The sequence below is a fragment of the Erinaceus europaeus genome, chromosome 20 (genome assembly GCF_950295315.1).
Source record: "Erinaceus europaeus chromosome 20, mEriEur2.1, whole genome shotgun sequence".
NCBI classification, from domain to species: Eukaryota; Metazoa; Chordata; class Mammalia; order Eulipotyphla; family Erinaceidae; genus Erinaceus; species Erinaceus europaeus.
The window spans coordinates 14,651,985-14,665,687 of NC_080181.1; the positions used below are offsets into that span (position 1 = coordinate 14,651,985).

The window sequence follows — 13,703 nt, forward strand, 5'->3', positions numbered from 1 at the left end:
CTCTCCATTCAGCTCTGCACACCATTCCCCTCCCCCTATCCTCTCGTTCGCTCCTGCCTGCCCACCAGGCTTGTTGGTGGACCCTCTGCAGGCTCTCCCTTCCCACTCCAATCCCCAGCAGTCACTCTAATCCTCACACCAGTCGGGACCATTAGGGACCACTTTCTCCTACTTCCCCAGGGAAGTGGGGCTTGGGTATAAATAGTGACCCTCACAGGTCCATTGCCCGTTCTCTGCAAGTGTTGGAACAAACATGCAAAGTTGAGGTTTTAGATCTTGCAAAGAGCCTGAGATAGCAAACCCCAGAAGAGAGGATGTTTTAGTGCTGATCAGGAGCTAGTGTGTGTGTTGGGTGGAAGGTTGCCTTGCCCTCTGACGGGGGCAGATTGTTCTACTAAACCCTCAATTTAAAAAAAAAAAAAATTATTTATTCCCTTTTGTTGCCCTAGTTGTTTTATTGTTGTAGTTATTATTGTTGTCATTGTTGTATATGACAGAGAGAAATGGAGAGGGGGGAAGACAGAGAGGGGGAGAGAAAGAGAGACACCTGCAGACCTGCTTCACCACCTGTGAAGCGACTCCCCTGCAGGTGGGGAGCGGGGGGGGGGGGGGGGGGGTGTCGAACCAGGATCCTAAGCCAGTCCTTGTGCCTTGCACCACATGCGCTTAACGGCCTGCTGCACTACTCTACTGCCCAACTCCCTCATTTTTTTTTAAATTAAATTATGGGCTGACTAAAGAGTTGAAAGTGTTGTCCCCCCCTTTTAAAATTTTTTTTTTTTTTTACCAGAACACAATTCTGGCTTATGGTACAGGGGATTGAACCTGGGATACTGGAGCCTCTGGCAAGAGAGCCTCTTTGCATAACCATTATGCTATCTACCCTCCTCCCAGGTTGTTCCCTTTTTCCTCTCCAAGATGAAGGGTATTAGCCTGTGTCTGAGGAGGAGCTATGTTGGGAGGTAGGGAGCTGATGGTTTTAAAATGCTATCAGCTTCCCTTCCCACTAGCCAAGACAGGGAGGGGTAATTGAAATGGTGTGTTTAGCTCCTGCAAAGATTAACTTTTTCCGTCTCTCCCACCTTCTCCCAGGTTACCCCACCCCAGGAGGAGAGAAGCTCCAGGGAGCCCGCCGCCGCTATCCCCTCGCGGCCACTGCCCCCCTGCCCCAGCCAAGCCAATGCACCCAGAAAATAAGTTGACCAATCATGGCAAGACAGGGAATGGCGGGGCCCCATCTCAGCACCAGAATGTGAACCAAGGACCCACCTGCAACCTGGGCTCGAAGGGCGTGGGGGCGGGGAGCCATGGGGCCAAAGCCAGCCAGATATCACCCAGCAACTCAAGTCTGAAGAACCCCCAGGCGGGGGTGCCCCCTTTCAGCTCGCTCAAGGGCAAAGTGAAGAGGGAGCGGAGTGTATCTGTGGACTCTGGAGAACAGCGAGAGGCTGGGACCCCATCCCTGGAGTCAGAGGCCAAAGGTACCCCATTTTTTCTAATGTTTCAGGCCCTGCTTCTTCCATAACCCAAGGCAGAAACTGGCTGGGAGACCATCTGTCTGCTGCCCTTGCCTTTTGCTCAGCCGTATGAGTGCTCATCTCCCACACTCACGGGGGCGCCTCTCTTAGCCTTCTTATACCCCCAACCTAGGTCTGTGCCGGCCAGGCTAGAGGGTCCCATCTTTGGGTGCCACCCACAGAGGGCCACACAAAGTGATAGGGCTGCTGGCGCCTGGCTCGTCTCCTTCCTCTCCTGCTTTCCCACCAGAGCCCCCAGTGAGGGGAGGGTCATGCTTGGGATGAGGAGGAGACCCAAACACCTCCCAGTCACCTCTTGGTATCCCAGCTGATGGGAAGCAGGGAGCAGACACTAGGGCCTAGTAGAATAGCAGCGGCTTCCCCCCCTCCCCACCCCCCATCCCTAATTAGAACCAGTTGTGGTTGGGGATTATGTTGGGTTTGGTGTGGGTGGGGGAGGGGAGGCAGGCGGTGGGGCTTTAGGGAGAAATCAGAAACAAATGGTAATGCAGTGGAGGTCAAGGACTGGCAGAGTGCCCACCTTGGCTTGGGCAGTGCCCTCTAGGGTGGGGCATCTTGGAGAATGTGTCTGGGAGGGGGTCTCGATGCGATGCGGGAGGCCAGACTCTCTGGCCACTCAGTCTGTCTCTGTGCCTGCTTGTGTCCTGCCTGGCAGAGGTGGCACCCCGAAGTAAGCGGCGCTGTGTGCTCGAGCGGAAGCAGCCTTACAGTGGGGACGAATGGTGCTCAGGACCGGACAGTGAGGAGGATGACAAGCCCATTGGGGCCACCCACAGTGAGTGTCCACTTGATGGTGCTCTGGTGTCCCCAGAGAGTCTCTTAGAGGGATGGGACTGGGAAGGAACAAGTGTCAAGAGTACAAGCCTCTTTCTTTTCTTTTTTTTTTTTTGTATAAAGTTTTTTTAATATTTATTTTTCCCTTTTGTTGCCCTTCTTGTTTTATTGTTTTAGTTATTATTATTGTTGTTGTTGATGATGTCGCCATTGTTGGATAGGACAGAGAAATGGAGAGAGGAGGGGAAGGCAGAGAGGGGGAGAGAAAGATAGACACCTGCAGTCCTGCTTCACTGCCCGTGAAGTGACTCCCCTGCAGGTGGGGGGGGGGGAATTGCGCCACATGCACTTAACCTGCTGCGCTACTCCCAAGCCTCTTCTTTCTTATCCCATCTCTCAGACTCTGTACCTTCCCATATTGTGACATGTGACATGCTAGCCCCTGCTGCCACGTACTCCACTGACCCCCTTCTCCCCAGGGACCAGTTGGGGTAAATCTCAGGTGGCCTTTACAGGCATGCTACCGCTACCTCCTCTAGTGATTTCCTGGCCTCTGCTGCCACCTACTGGTCAATGGAGGGAGGGCTGCAAGAGTCCAACACCACTGGGAAGTATGGGACAGTTGGTTCTGCTCTGCCCAGTGGCGCCAAGCTTGGGTGTGAGCTGAACAGGCCCTGTCTCTGGCGCCTTTCCCTAACCTCTAATTGATCCTGGTGAGTGCCTGGAGTGTAAACCAGGACGCAGAGTGACCCTGGGTTGATGCCCCACCCCTTTCGTTCTTTACTGCCCAGCAAGTATGTGGGCCTCGACTGTTGATGGGGGATAGCCTCTTGGGGAACCAAGGCACCTCTGTCTGGTGCTTCCCTTTACACGTGTTTGTGAAAGAAATATCTTAATGAATAAGAAAAAAAAATCTAGAGATGGTTACACTGAATTTCTAGAAGGCCAGCATGGTAGGAGGAAGAAAGTTGCTATTTTGCTGTGCTGAGGAGGTAGCTGTTACCTGGGGCCTGTTGCAGAGGAGAAAACAGTCTGGGCAGATGTGTGTGGGCTACACTGACCATGCCCATGGAGGTGCTGCATGGTATCAAATCCCAAAGTCTAACTGGTTGGGACCCTAAAGACCTTTAGGGGTCATTTCCCCTACTGAGTGCCACAAGCCCATGCCTGAATCCTTCATTGGTAGATGGGGTGGTCACTGTCTGGTAGAACAGCTCCTCTTTAATTTTTTTTTTAATATTTATTTATTCCCTTTTGTTGTCCTTGTTGTTTTATTGTTGTAGTTATTATTGATGTCGTTGTTGTTGGGTAGGACAGAGAGAAATGGAGAGAGGAGGGGGAGACAGGGGGAGATAAGGATAGACACATGCAGACCTGCTTCACTGCCTGTGAAGGGGCTCGAACCGGGATCCTTACCCCGGTCCTAGTGCTTTGCGTCACGTGCGCTTAACCCGCTGTGCTACCACCGGACTCCCTTTTTAAAATTTTTTTATGTGAGAGAGAGATCAGAACACTCTCTTATTTATTTTTTTAATGTTCTGTCTCTTAGGGGGTGGGGAGAAGTGTGTGCGTGTTTTCACTGCTTAGCTCTGATTTACTGTAGTGTGAGAGTTTTTTTTAAGACCTTATTTATTCATGAAGAAGATAGGAGGAGAGAAAGAGAGAGAGAACCAGACATCACTCTGGTACATGTGCTGCCAGGGATTGAACTCAGGACCTCATGCCTGAGAATCCATTGCTTTATCTACTGTGCCACCTCCCAGACCACGTGTGAGGGTTTTTGCATAACAATTGTGCCATATATTTCCTGGGCTCAAAATTTCTTTTTATCTTTCTTGTTTTGTATGTGATATCAGGGATGAAATCCAGGGCTCTACAGCTAAGCCAGTTCTCCCCAATTCACTTTTTTAAAAAAATGTTTGTTTATTTTTAATATTTATTTATTCCCTCTTGTTGCCCTTGTTGTTTTATAATTCACTTTTTTAAAAAAAAATTTATTAGTTAATGAGAGAGTGGAAGAAGAGAGGGGCAGAGAGATAACACCAGTGCACTACTCTGGCTATATGCAATGGTGGGGATTGAACTCGGAATCTCATGCTTTAAAGTTCAATGCCTTGTCCGCTCTGCCACCTCCTGGGACATCCTGATTCATGCTAATAACATTAAACTATAATATTATAGAAAATCTGTAAGATACAGGGACATAAAAAGAAGAATTTTTTTCTTTTTTTTTAACCAGAGCACAGCTCAGCTCTGGCTTATGGTGGTGCAGGGGAATGAACCTGGGACTTTGGAGCCTCAAGCATGAGAGTCTATTTGCATAACCATTATGCTATCTACCCCCCCCCCCAAAAAAGAAGAAATTGTTAACATCCCATGCCCAGTATGGTGACAGTCACTGTTTCTCTTAGCCGTGCTACCATTAGGTTCTTCAAGAGTTAATGGTGCAGCAGTATAATGTTGAGATTAACAGCGCTGATCAGATCACCTTGGATTGTATTTGGGAAGGGCCTAAGTTTCCTTATCTGTAAAAACTACGTGTGTGTTTGTGTATCTGGTTTATTTACTGATTTAGCAAATATTTATTTATGAGCTCATAAATAAACATTTGTTAAATCAGTAAATAAACCAGAGAGAATTAAAGGATAACTGTCATATGTAATGCCAGGGATTGAATTCAGGACCTCATGCTCGAGGGTCCAGTGCTATTCCCAGGCTGCTGAGCAGCTCCCCTGGTCCCTTTTGTATTCTCTTTTTGGGGAGGAATGGAGAGAGAGAGGAGAGGCAGCACAGCACTGCTCCACTATCTCTAGAGCTTCCCCTGGTGCTGTCCCTGGTGTTCCCACGCGGTACCAGGCTTAACCCAAAGCTGCATGTGTAGCAAGGCATGCGCTCTACTGGGAAGCCATCTTCCAGCCCAGCCTTTTATAATTGTCTGTGGAACTTTTTTTTTAAAAATATCTATTTATTTATTATTGAATAGAGACAGAAATTGATAAGGGAAGGGTAGATAGAGAGGGAGAAAGAGAGAGAAACCTGTAGGCCTACTTCACCACTTGTGAAGTTTTCCTCTTGGAGGTGGGGACCAGGGGCTTGAGCCTAGGTCCTTGCGCACTGTAGTGTGTGCACTTAACCGGGTGCGCCACAGCCTGCACACCCCCCCCCCCATTGAACTTTTTTTGGGTTTCTGACACGTAGCTCTGAACCTACTATCCCTTGTGCAGGGCAGTAGTTCCGTATTTTCATTTTTTAAAAATGTATTCCCTTTTGTTGCCCTTGTTGCTCAATTGTTGTAGTTATTATTGATGTCGTCATTGTTGGCTAGGACAGAGAGAAATGGAGAGAGGAGGGGAAGATAGAGAGGGGGAGAGAAAGACAGACACCTGCAGACCTGCTTCACCGCCTGTGAAGTGACTTCCCTGCAGGTGGGGAGCCGGGGGCTCAAACCGGGATCCTTATGCCGGTCCTTGTTCTTTGCACCACGTGCACTTAACCCACTGCGCTACCGCCCAACTCCCGGAACTGAGGCTTGTCATGACGACGAAGTCAGTGAGTGGTGAGGCCAGAATGAGAAGTTTTTTGTGGCTGGATCATCAATTTGCTAGTTCTTTGCTCTCTCCCCTCAGCTGGTGGGTATCTGTGCAGATACATCCACAGACCATAGTGAAGGGGTCAGGGCAGTGACTGCCTGGGCTCAAACCTTGGCAGTGCACCTGGGGGTGAGTGGCTCCATCCCTCCAAGTATCAATTTCTTTCCCTGTAAAGGGAGGTGTTTGACATCTTCCCAGAAATGTGCTGATTAGATGAAATTGCATCTGTGAGTATCCTTTGGAAGGCCGTCCGCATGGGAGTCTATTCCTATGGGTCATATTTCTCCTCCACCTCTTTAACACTGCATCTCAGTTAAATTAAATCAGGGGGGCCAGTGGTGGCATACCTGCTTAAGCACACATGTTACAATGTGCAAGGACTGGTGTTCAAGCACCCTGGTCCATCATCTCCCTTTTTAAAAATGTTTATTTATTTATTTATTCATGAGAATGATAGGAGGAGAGAAAGAACCAGACGTCACTCTGGTACATGTGCTGCCAGAGATTGAACTTGGGACCTCATTGTTGAGAATCCAATGCCCTATCCACTACGCCACCTCTGGATCACTATTTATTTATTTTTAATTTTCTTTTTCTTTTTCCCTTTTGTTGCTCTTGTTTTGTTGTTGTAGTTATTACTGTTGTTATTGCTGTCGTCATTAATGGGTAGGACAGAGAGAGATGGAGAGAGGAGGGGAAGACAAAGAAGGAGAGAGAAAGGACACCTGCAGACCTGCTTCACCACTTGTGAAGTGACTCCCCTGCAGGTGGGGAGTGGGGGGGCGGGAGGGGACTCGAACTGGGATCCTTATGCTGGTCCTTGTACTTTGCACCATGGGCACTTAACCCCCTGAGCTACCACCCGACCCCCTCTGTGTCCTTTTCTACCTCCCCCGTCCCTCTCAATTTCTGGCTGCTGTCTCTACCCGATACCGATAATAAGAAATTTTAAATTAAACCAGGTATGTCTTTTATTATTATTATTTTTAGCTTTATTTAAATTTTTAAAAAATAATTTATCTATTCCCTTTTGTTGCCCTTGTTGTTTTTATTGTTGTAGTTATTATTGTTGTTGTTGCTGATGTCATCGCTGTTAGATAGGACAGAGAGAAATGGAGAGAGGCGGGGAAGACAGAGAGGGGCAGAGAAAGATAGACACCTGCAGACCTGCTTCACTGCTTGTGAAGTGATTCCCCTGCAAGTAGGGAGCCAGGGGGCTCGAACTGGGATTCTTATGGCTGTCCTTGCGCTTTGCGCCATGTGCGCTTAACCCTCTGTGCTACCGCCCGACTCCCAGCTTTATTTTTAATGAGGGAGAAACACAAAGAGAAAGAAAGACACAGTGAAAGACCAGAGCACTGTTCAGCTAGGGCTTATGGTGGTACTGGGAACCTCAGAGCCTCAGGCATGAAAGTCTTTTGTATAGTCATTATGCTGTCTCCTCAGCCCACTCCTCCTCCTCCTCCTCGTTTTTTGTTTTTTAATTTTAAACACTATTTTATTATTGAGAGGGAAGGGGGAAATAGATATCTGCAGATCTGCTTCACTGCTTGTGGAGCTTCTCCCTGCAGGTGGGGATCGAGGGCTTAAACCTAGGACCTTGCACATTGTAGTGTGTACTCCAACAGGTACCCCTCCCCTTAGTTTCTTTTATCTTCCTTTCTTTCTTTCACAGCCTTTTTAAAATTTTACTTATTAACAAGAGAGAATTAGAGCATCACTCTGGTACTCATGATGCCAGGGTTCAATCTCAGGACTTCATGCTTAAGAGTCCAACATCATACCTACTGCACCGTCTGCTGGGTGCTACACCTAAGTTTCCATCAGAGTCAAATCCTGGTTCAGGGCAAGGAAATGTGAAAACTAGACTGGTAAAAACACCAGATTGTGGCAACAAGTCCTGCAGTCACAGACTGGGAGACAGTGGGGAGTCTGGCTGATTCCTCATTCTGGGCCTCTTACTCACTCTGCCCCTCCCCTCTCTCATACAGACTGTAATGTAGCAGACCCAGCTATGGCGGCCCCACAGCTGGGTCCTGGCCAAGCCACCCAACTACCCCTCAGTGAAGGCAGTGCACCAGGCCCTCCACATGGGCCTCCACCAGGCCTGCGGCCCGATGCCCCCGGGGGCGGGGCCAGTGGGGTTCCTGGAAAGCCTCCTTCACAGTTCATGTATGTCTTCACCACCCACCTGGCTAACACGTAAGTGCCTGAAGGTAGACCAGCTTATTGCTGGGGGTCCTACGTGGGTGGGGGTAGGAGTGGGAGGCGGGTGCCAGTGCTGGGCTGTGTTAATTGGGTTGGGTTGGGTTGACATAGTTGATTTGGGTTGGATTGAATTAGGTGAGGGTGAGGACTATTCTGTCTACCTCTCTGAGCTGTCTTCACCCACCCTCCTATGCAGGGCCGCAGAGGCGGTGCTACAGGGCCGGGCTGACTCCATCCTTGCTTACCACCAGCAGAATGTGCCCCGGGCCAAGCTTGACCAGGTAGGAGTGGTGGCCAGCCAAGGCATGGTCCCTCCACAAACAGCCAGCTGGTTGGTGCATCCTTTATCTGTCTCATGCTCTGCCTCTGTCCTCTTCTAGGTCCCCAAAGTGCCACCCACCCCAGAGCCACTCCCCCTGAGCACGCCATCAGCAGGAACCCCACAGTCTCAGCCACCTCCACTGCCACAGCCACCTGCAGCCCCTGGCAGTGCACCTCCAGCTCTGTCTTCCGAGGGGCCTCCTGAGGACACCAATCAGGTCTTGACCCCCAACTCAGTGGGAGCTGCCAGCACAGGTGGTGGGACAGGGGGCACCCACCCCAACACCCCGACGGCCGCCACCACCAGCAATCCACTGCCTCCCGGAGGAGACCCCAGTGGTGCCCCTGGTCCTGCCCTGATGGGTGAGGCCACACCCACGGGGAATGGGCAGCGGGGCTTGGTGGGCTCGGAGGGCCTGTCCAAGGAGCAGCTGGAGCATCGGGAGCGTTCCCTCCAGACACTGCGAGACATTGAGCGGCTGTTGCTTCGAAGCGGGGAAACCGAGCCCTTCCTCAAGGGGCCCCCTGGGGGAGCGGGTGAAGGAGGACCACCAGCACAAGCCCCTCCAGCTCCACAGCAGCCTCCCACAGCCCCTCCTACTGGGTTAAAGAAGTATGAGGAGCCCTTGCAGTCCATGATCTCACAGACACAGAGTCTCGGGGGGCCTCCACTGGAGCATGAAGTTCCTGGGCACCCCCCGGGCGGGGACATGGGGCAGCAGATGAATATGATGATGCAGAGACTGGGCCAGGACAGCCTGACGCCTGAGCAGGTAGCCTGGCGCAAGCTACAGGAAGAGTACTACGAGGAGAAGCGGCGGAAAGAGGAACAGATTGGGCTGCATGGTGGCCGCCCCCTGCAGGACATGATGGGTATGGGGGGCATGATGGTGAGGGGGCCGCCACCTCCCTACCACAGCAAGCCTGGGGACCAGTGGCCACCAGGAATGGGGGCCCAGCTGCGGGGCCCCATGGACGTCCAAGATCCTATGCAATTGCGGGGTGGCCCTCCTTTCCCTGGTCCCCGTTTCCCAGGTAATCAGATGCAACGAGTACCTGGATTTGGGGGCATGCAGGGTATGCCCATGGAGGTACCCATGAATACTATGCAGAGGCCTGTGAGGCCGGGCATGGGTTGGACAGAAGACTTGCCCCCCATGGGGGGGCCTAGCAATTTTGCACAGAACACTGTGCCCTACCCAGGTGGACAGAGTGAAGCAGAGCGATTCATGACCCCCCGGGTCCGGGAAGAGCTGCTGCGCCACCAGTTGCTGGAGAAGCGGTCGATGGGCATGCAGCGCCCCCTGGGTATGGCGGGCGGAGGCATGGGGCAGAGCATGGAGATGGAGCGGATGATGCAGGCACACCGGCAGATGGACCCTTCCATGTTCCCTGGGCAGATGGCTGGTGGCGAGGGCCTGGCAGGTGCTCCTATGGGCATGGAGTTCGGTGGAGGCCGGAGCCTCTTGAGTCCCCCCATGGGGCAGTCTGGGCTGAGGGAGGTGGACCCTCCCATGGGGCCAGGCAACCTCAACATGAACATGAATGTGAATATGAACATGAACATGAACCTGAACGTGCAGATGACCCCACAGCAGCAGATGCTAATGTCGCAGAAGATGCGGGGCCCTGGGGACTTGATGGGGCCGCAGGCTCTTAGCCCTGAGGAGCTGGCTCGAGTTCGGGCGCAGAGTAACAGCAGCATGATGGGTGGCCCACAGAAGATGCTCATGCCTTCACAGTTCCCCAACCAGGGCCAACAAGGGTTCTCAGGGGGTCAAGGACCCTACCAAGCCATGCCTCAGGACATGGGCAACACTCAAGACATGTTTAGCCCGGAGCAGAGCTCCATGCCCATGGGGAATGTGGGTACCACCCGCCTCAGCCACATGCCTTTGCCCCCTGCTTCCAATCCTCCTCCTGGGTCTGTGCATTCGGCCCCCAGCCGGAGTCTGGGCAGGCGGCCTTCCGACCTCACCATCAGTATTAACCAGATGGGCTCACCGGGCATGGGCCACCTGAAATCGCCCACCCTCAGCCAAGTGCACTCACCCCTGGTCACCTCACCTTCTGCTAACCTCAAGTCACCCCAGACTCCATCACAGATGGTGCCCTTACCGTCAGCCAATCCGCCGGGCCCTCTCAAGTCGCCACAGGTCCTCAGCTCCTCCCTCAGCGTCCGGTCGCCCACAGGCTCTCCTAGCAGGCTCAAGTCTCCTTCTATGGCGGTGCCTTCTCCTGGCTGGGTTGCCTCGCCCAAGACAGCCATGCCTAGCCCTGGGGTCCCCCAGAGCAAACAGCCGGCTCTCAACATGAACTCTTCCACCACCCTGGGCAACATGGATCAGGGTGAGTCTTGGGCCAGGCCTGTGGACCCTTGGGCCCATGGACACACCATGTGCTCTAATGCACTCTGGTCTCTCTCTGGCGCCTGTCATTGGAAGTCTGTAAGGTGGGGGTTCATGCAAGGGCAGGAGAGTAGAGTAGGTTATTTCTGCCGGAGTCCACCAGTGAGATTCTCTGCTTGAGGGGTAGCAGTGTGTGGGCTTTCACAGGCATGCAGAAGGGGGCTGTCCTTGTCTTTTTTTTTGAGAAACATTTATTGGTGGGGACAGAGGGTGGTAGTTAGGAAGAAGGGAATAAGTAGAACTAGGGAGACAGCATAATGGTTACTCAAAGACTTGCTCGAAAGTCCCCGATTCAACCTCCAGCATCACCATATGCCAGAGTACATATGTCTTTCTCTCATTTAAAAATAAGAGGAAGAAAAGGGAGAAAGAAAAGAAGAAAGAAAATCCACTCCTGGAAGGAAACTGTTCTCCTTTTTTTTTTTTTAATTTAATTTAAAATATTTCCTTTTGTTGCCCTTGTTGTTTTATTGATGTCATTGTTGTTTGATAGGTCAGAGAGAAGTGGAGAGAGGAGGGGGAAGATAGAGAGGGGGAGAGAAAGATACCCTGCAGACCTGCTTCACCGCTTGTAAAGCAACTCCACTGCAGGTGGGGAGCCGGGGGCTCGAACCGGCCTCCTTCTGTGGTCCTTGTGCTTTGCGCCAGGTGTGCTTAACCTGCTGCACTACCGCCCGACTCCCTATTTAATTTTTTATTTATAAAAAGGAAACGTTAACTCTGTATCCCATGTCCTCCCCTGATAGCTTTCCTATTCTTTAACCCTCTGGGAGTATGGACCCAAGGTCATTGTGGGATGCAGAAGGTGGAAGGTCTGGCTTCTGTAATTGCTTCCCCACTGAACGTGGGCATTGACAGGTCGATCCATACTCCCAGCCTGTCTTTCACTTTCCTTAGTGGGGAAGGGCTCTGGGGAAGCAGAGCTCCAGGACACATTGGTGGGGTTGTCTGTCCAGGGAAGTCTGGTCAGCATCATGCTAGCATCTGGAACCTGGTGATTGAAGAGGGAGTTAACATACAAAGCCAAACAAATTGTTGAACATTCATGAACCTAAAGGCTGGAATAGTGCAGATGAAGAGTTGGGGGGCTCTCCATTTTGTAGCTAGCTAGTAGGCATATTTTAGTTATATTCCAAAGGGCCTGTAGCTATACTAGTGCTATTTTACTTACTTACTTATTTATTTATACCTGAGTCTGAAATCCGATATGCAGGTGGATCCTAATTATTGTCTGGGGAGATGATGTCATGGCTGGCAGAAGGACCAGAAAGCTGGATCAGGGAAGAGAGAAGCTCCCAAATATGGGAAAGGGGTATAAATATTGTTGACTGTAAACTCTATCGATTTGATGTGATCTGGGGCCCATGTGACCTCTGCATCCCTGTAGAGCTGAGCTCATATTCTGTGGTCATAAGAAGGAATGTTACAAGCTGCCCCCATATCAGGACCCATTTTCCTCAGGTGTAGCATAGAGTATATTGTCCTTCGGAGGATGGAACATTGTCTACCATTGTTGATCCAAGTTGAGGGCAAGGTCCTATGGGGGCCAGAAAAGGGTTCCTTTCTTCTTCTTTTTTTTTTTTAATTTTATTTTTCCCCCTGTTTGTTGCCCTTGTTGTTTATTGTTGTTGTTGTTGTTGTTATTGTTGGTGTTATTTCTGTTGTCATTGTTGGATAGGAGAGAGGAGGGGTCGACAGAGGGGGAGAGAAAGATAGACACCTGCAGACCTGCTTCACCGCCTGTGAAGCGACCCCCCTCTAGGTGGGGCCTTTCTTCTTTAATAGGATGCATTTATTTTATGAGAGGGTACTAAAGCAAGTCTGGTGTGGTACTGTAGTGCTATCTCCCCAGCTCATTTTTATTTTTTAAAATTTAAAAATATTTATTTTTAAGACAATTCAAAAATTTTTACTTCTTTAATTTTACTTATTTATTAATGGGTAGATACAGAAATCAAGAGAGGAGGGGGTGACAGAGAGAGAAAGACACCTGTTGTACAGTTTCACCAAAGATTTCAGAGGCATAGCTTTGCACGTGTGTATGTGTTTATTTTTGTAAGAGAGATTAGAGCACCACTCAGTTCTGGCTTGTGATGATACTGGGAATTGAACCTGGGGTTTCATGTATGCAAGTCCTGTTCTCTTACAAGCTGAGCTACTTCCCTGCCTCTGTAGGGGTTATTGGAGGAAGACAGGCTGTAGTGATAATGGGCAGGTGTGTGTGTGTGTGTGTGTGTGTGTGTTTGCCTCTGTTCAGCAGAACAGTTGACTAGAGGTGTCTGGAGGGCTTAGGCGGAGCTCTAGGAGCTGGCCACTTCCTAAAAGTGTCCCTGTAAGCAGCCAAGCTTCTCCCCCACTCCCCAGTCACCCCATGCTCTTTCTGTCTCCCTCACTTCTGTAGGTGCCCTCCCATCTAGTGGTTCCCGGAGCAGCTCTGCAGCACCTCCCACGAACCCTCCCAGTGGCATGATGAACCCCAGCTTGCCATTCACGTCTTCTCCAGACCCCACACCTTCCCAGAACCCCCTGTCCCTGATGATGACCCAGATGTCCAAGTACGCCATGCCCAGCTCCACCCCACTCTACCATAACGCCATCAAGACCATCGCCACCTCAGATGACGAACTGCTGCCTGACCGGCCCCTGCTCCCCCCCCCACCACCACCACAGGGCTCTGGACCAGGTACATGACCAGAGGGTTCTGGGGGAAGAGCTGGGAATGGGACACGAGGGTGCAGCTGGCAGTCACCTTTGTGGCCTTGACGTCTTGTCTGTTCTCCCAGACCGTGGGCTGTAATGTTTGATGTTCCGTGGTCCTCCCTCCTACCCCTGGTTTTGTTTGTGTTTTGGTGAGGTGGAGTCAG

At 51.0% G+C, this 13,703-nt stretch overlaps 2 protein-coding genes across 5 annotated transcripts in view; both read left to right on the plus strand.

The window, feature by feature from the left end:
- RPS25 (ribosomal protein S25) overlaps positions 1 to 13,703 on the plus strand; it is a 303,551-nt gene that overhangs the window by 103,535 nt on the left and 186,313 nt on the right. The window lies entirely within an intron of this gene.
- Positions 1 to 13,703, plus strand: part of BCL9L (BCL9 like) — a 35,738-nt gene that overhangs the window by 18,365 nt on the left and 3,670 nt on the right. For all 4 annotated transcript variants that reach the window (XM_016188384.2, XM_060179929.1, XM_007523601.3 and 1 more), the window contains 6 exons: positions 1,093 to 1,481; positions 2,194 to 2,313; positions 7,894 to 8,104; positions 8,307 to 8,391; positions 8,491 to 10,780; positions 13,241 to 13,522. In XM_016188384.2, coding sequence (XP_016043870.2) covers positions 1,093 to 1,481; positions 2,194 to 2,313; positions 7,894 to 8,104; positions 8,307 to 8,391; positions 8,491 to 10,780; positions 13,241 to 13,522 — 3,377 coding nt within the window. The remainder of the gene's footprint in view (positions 1 to 1,092; positions 1,482 to 2,193; positions 2,314 to 7,893; positions 8,105 to 8,306; positions 8,392 to 8,490; positions 10,781 to 13,240; positions 13,523 to 13,703) is intronic.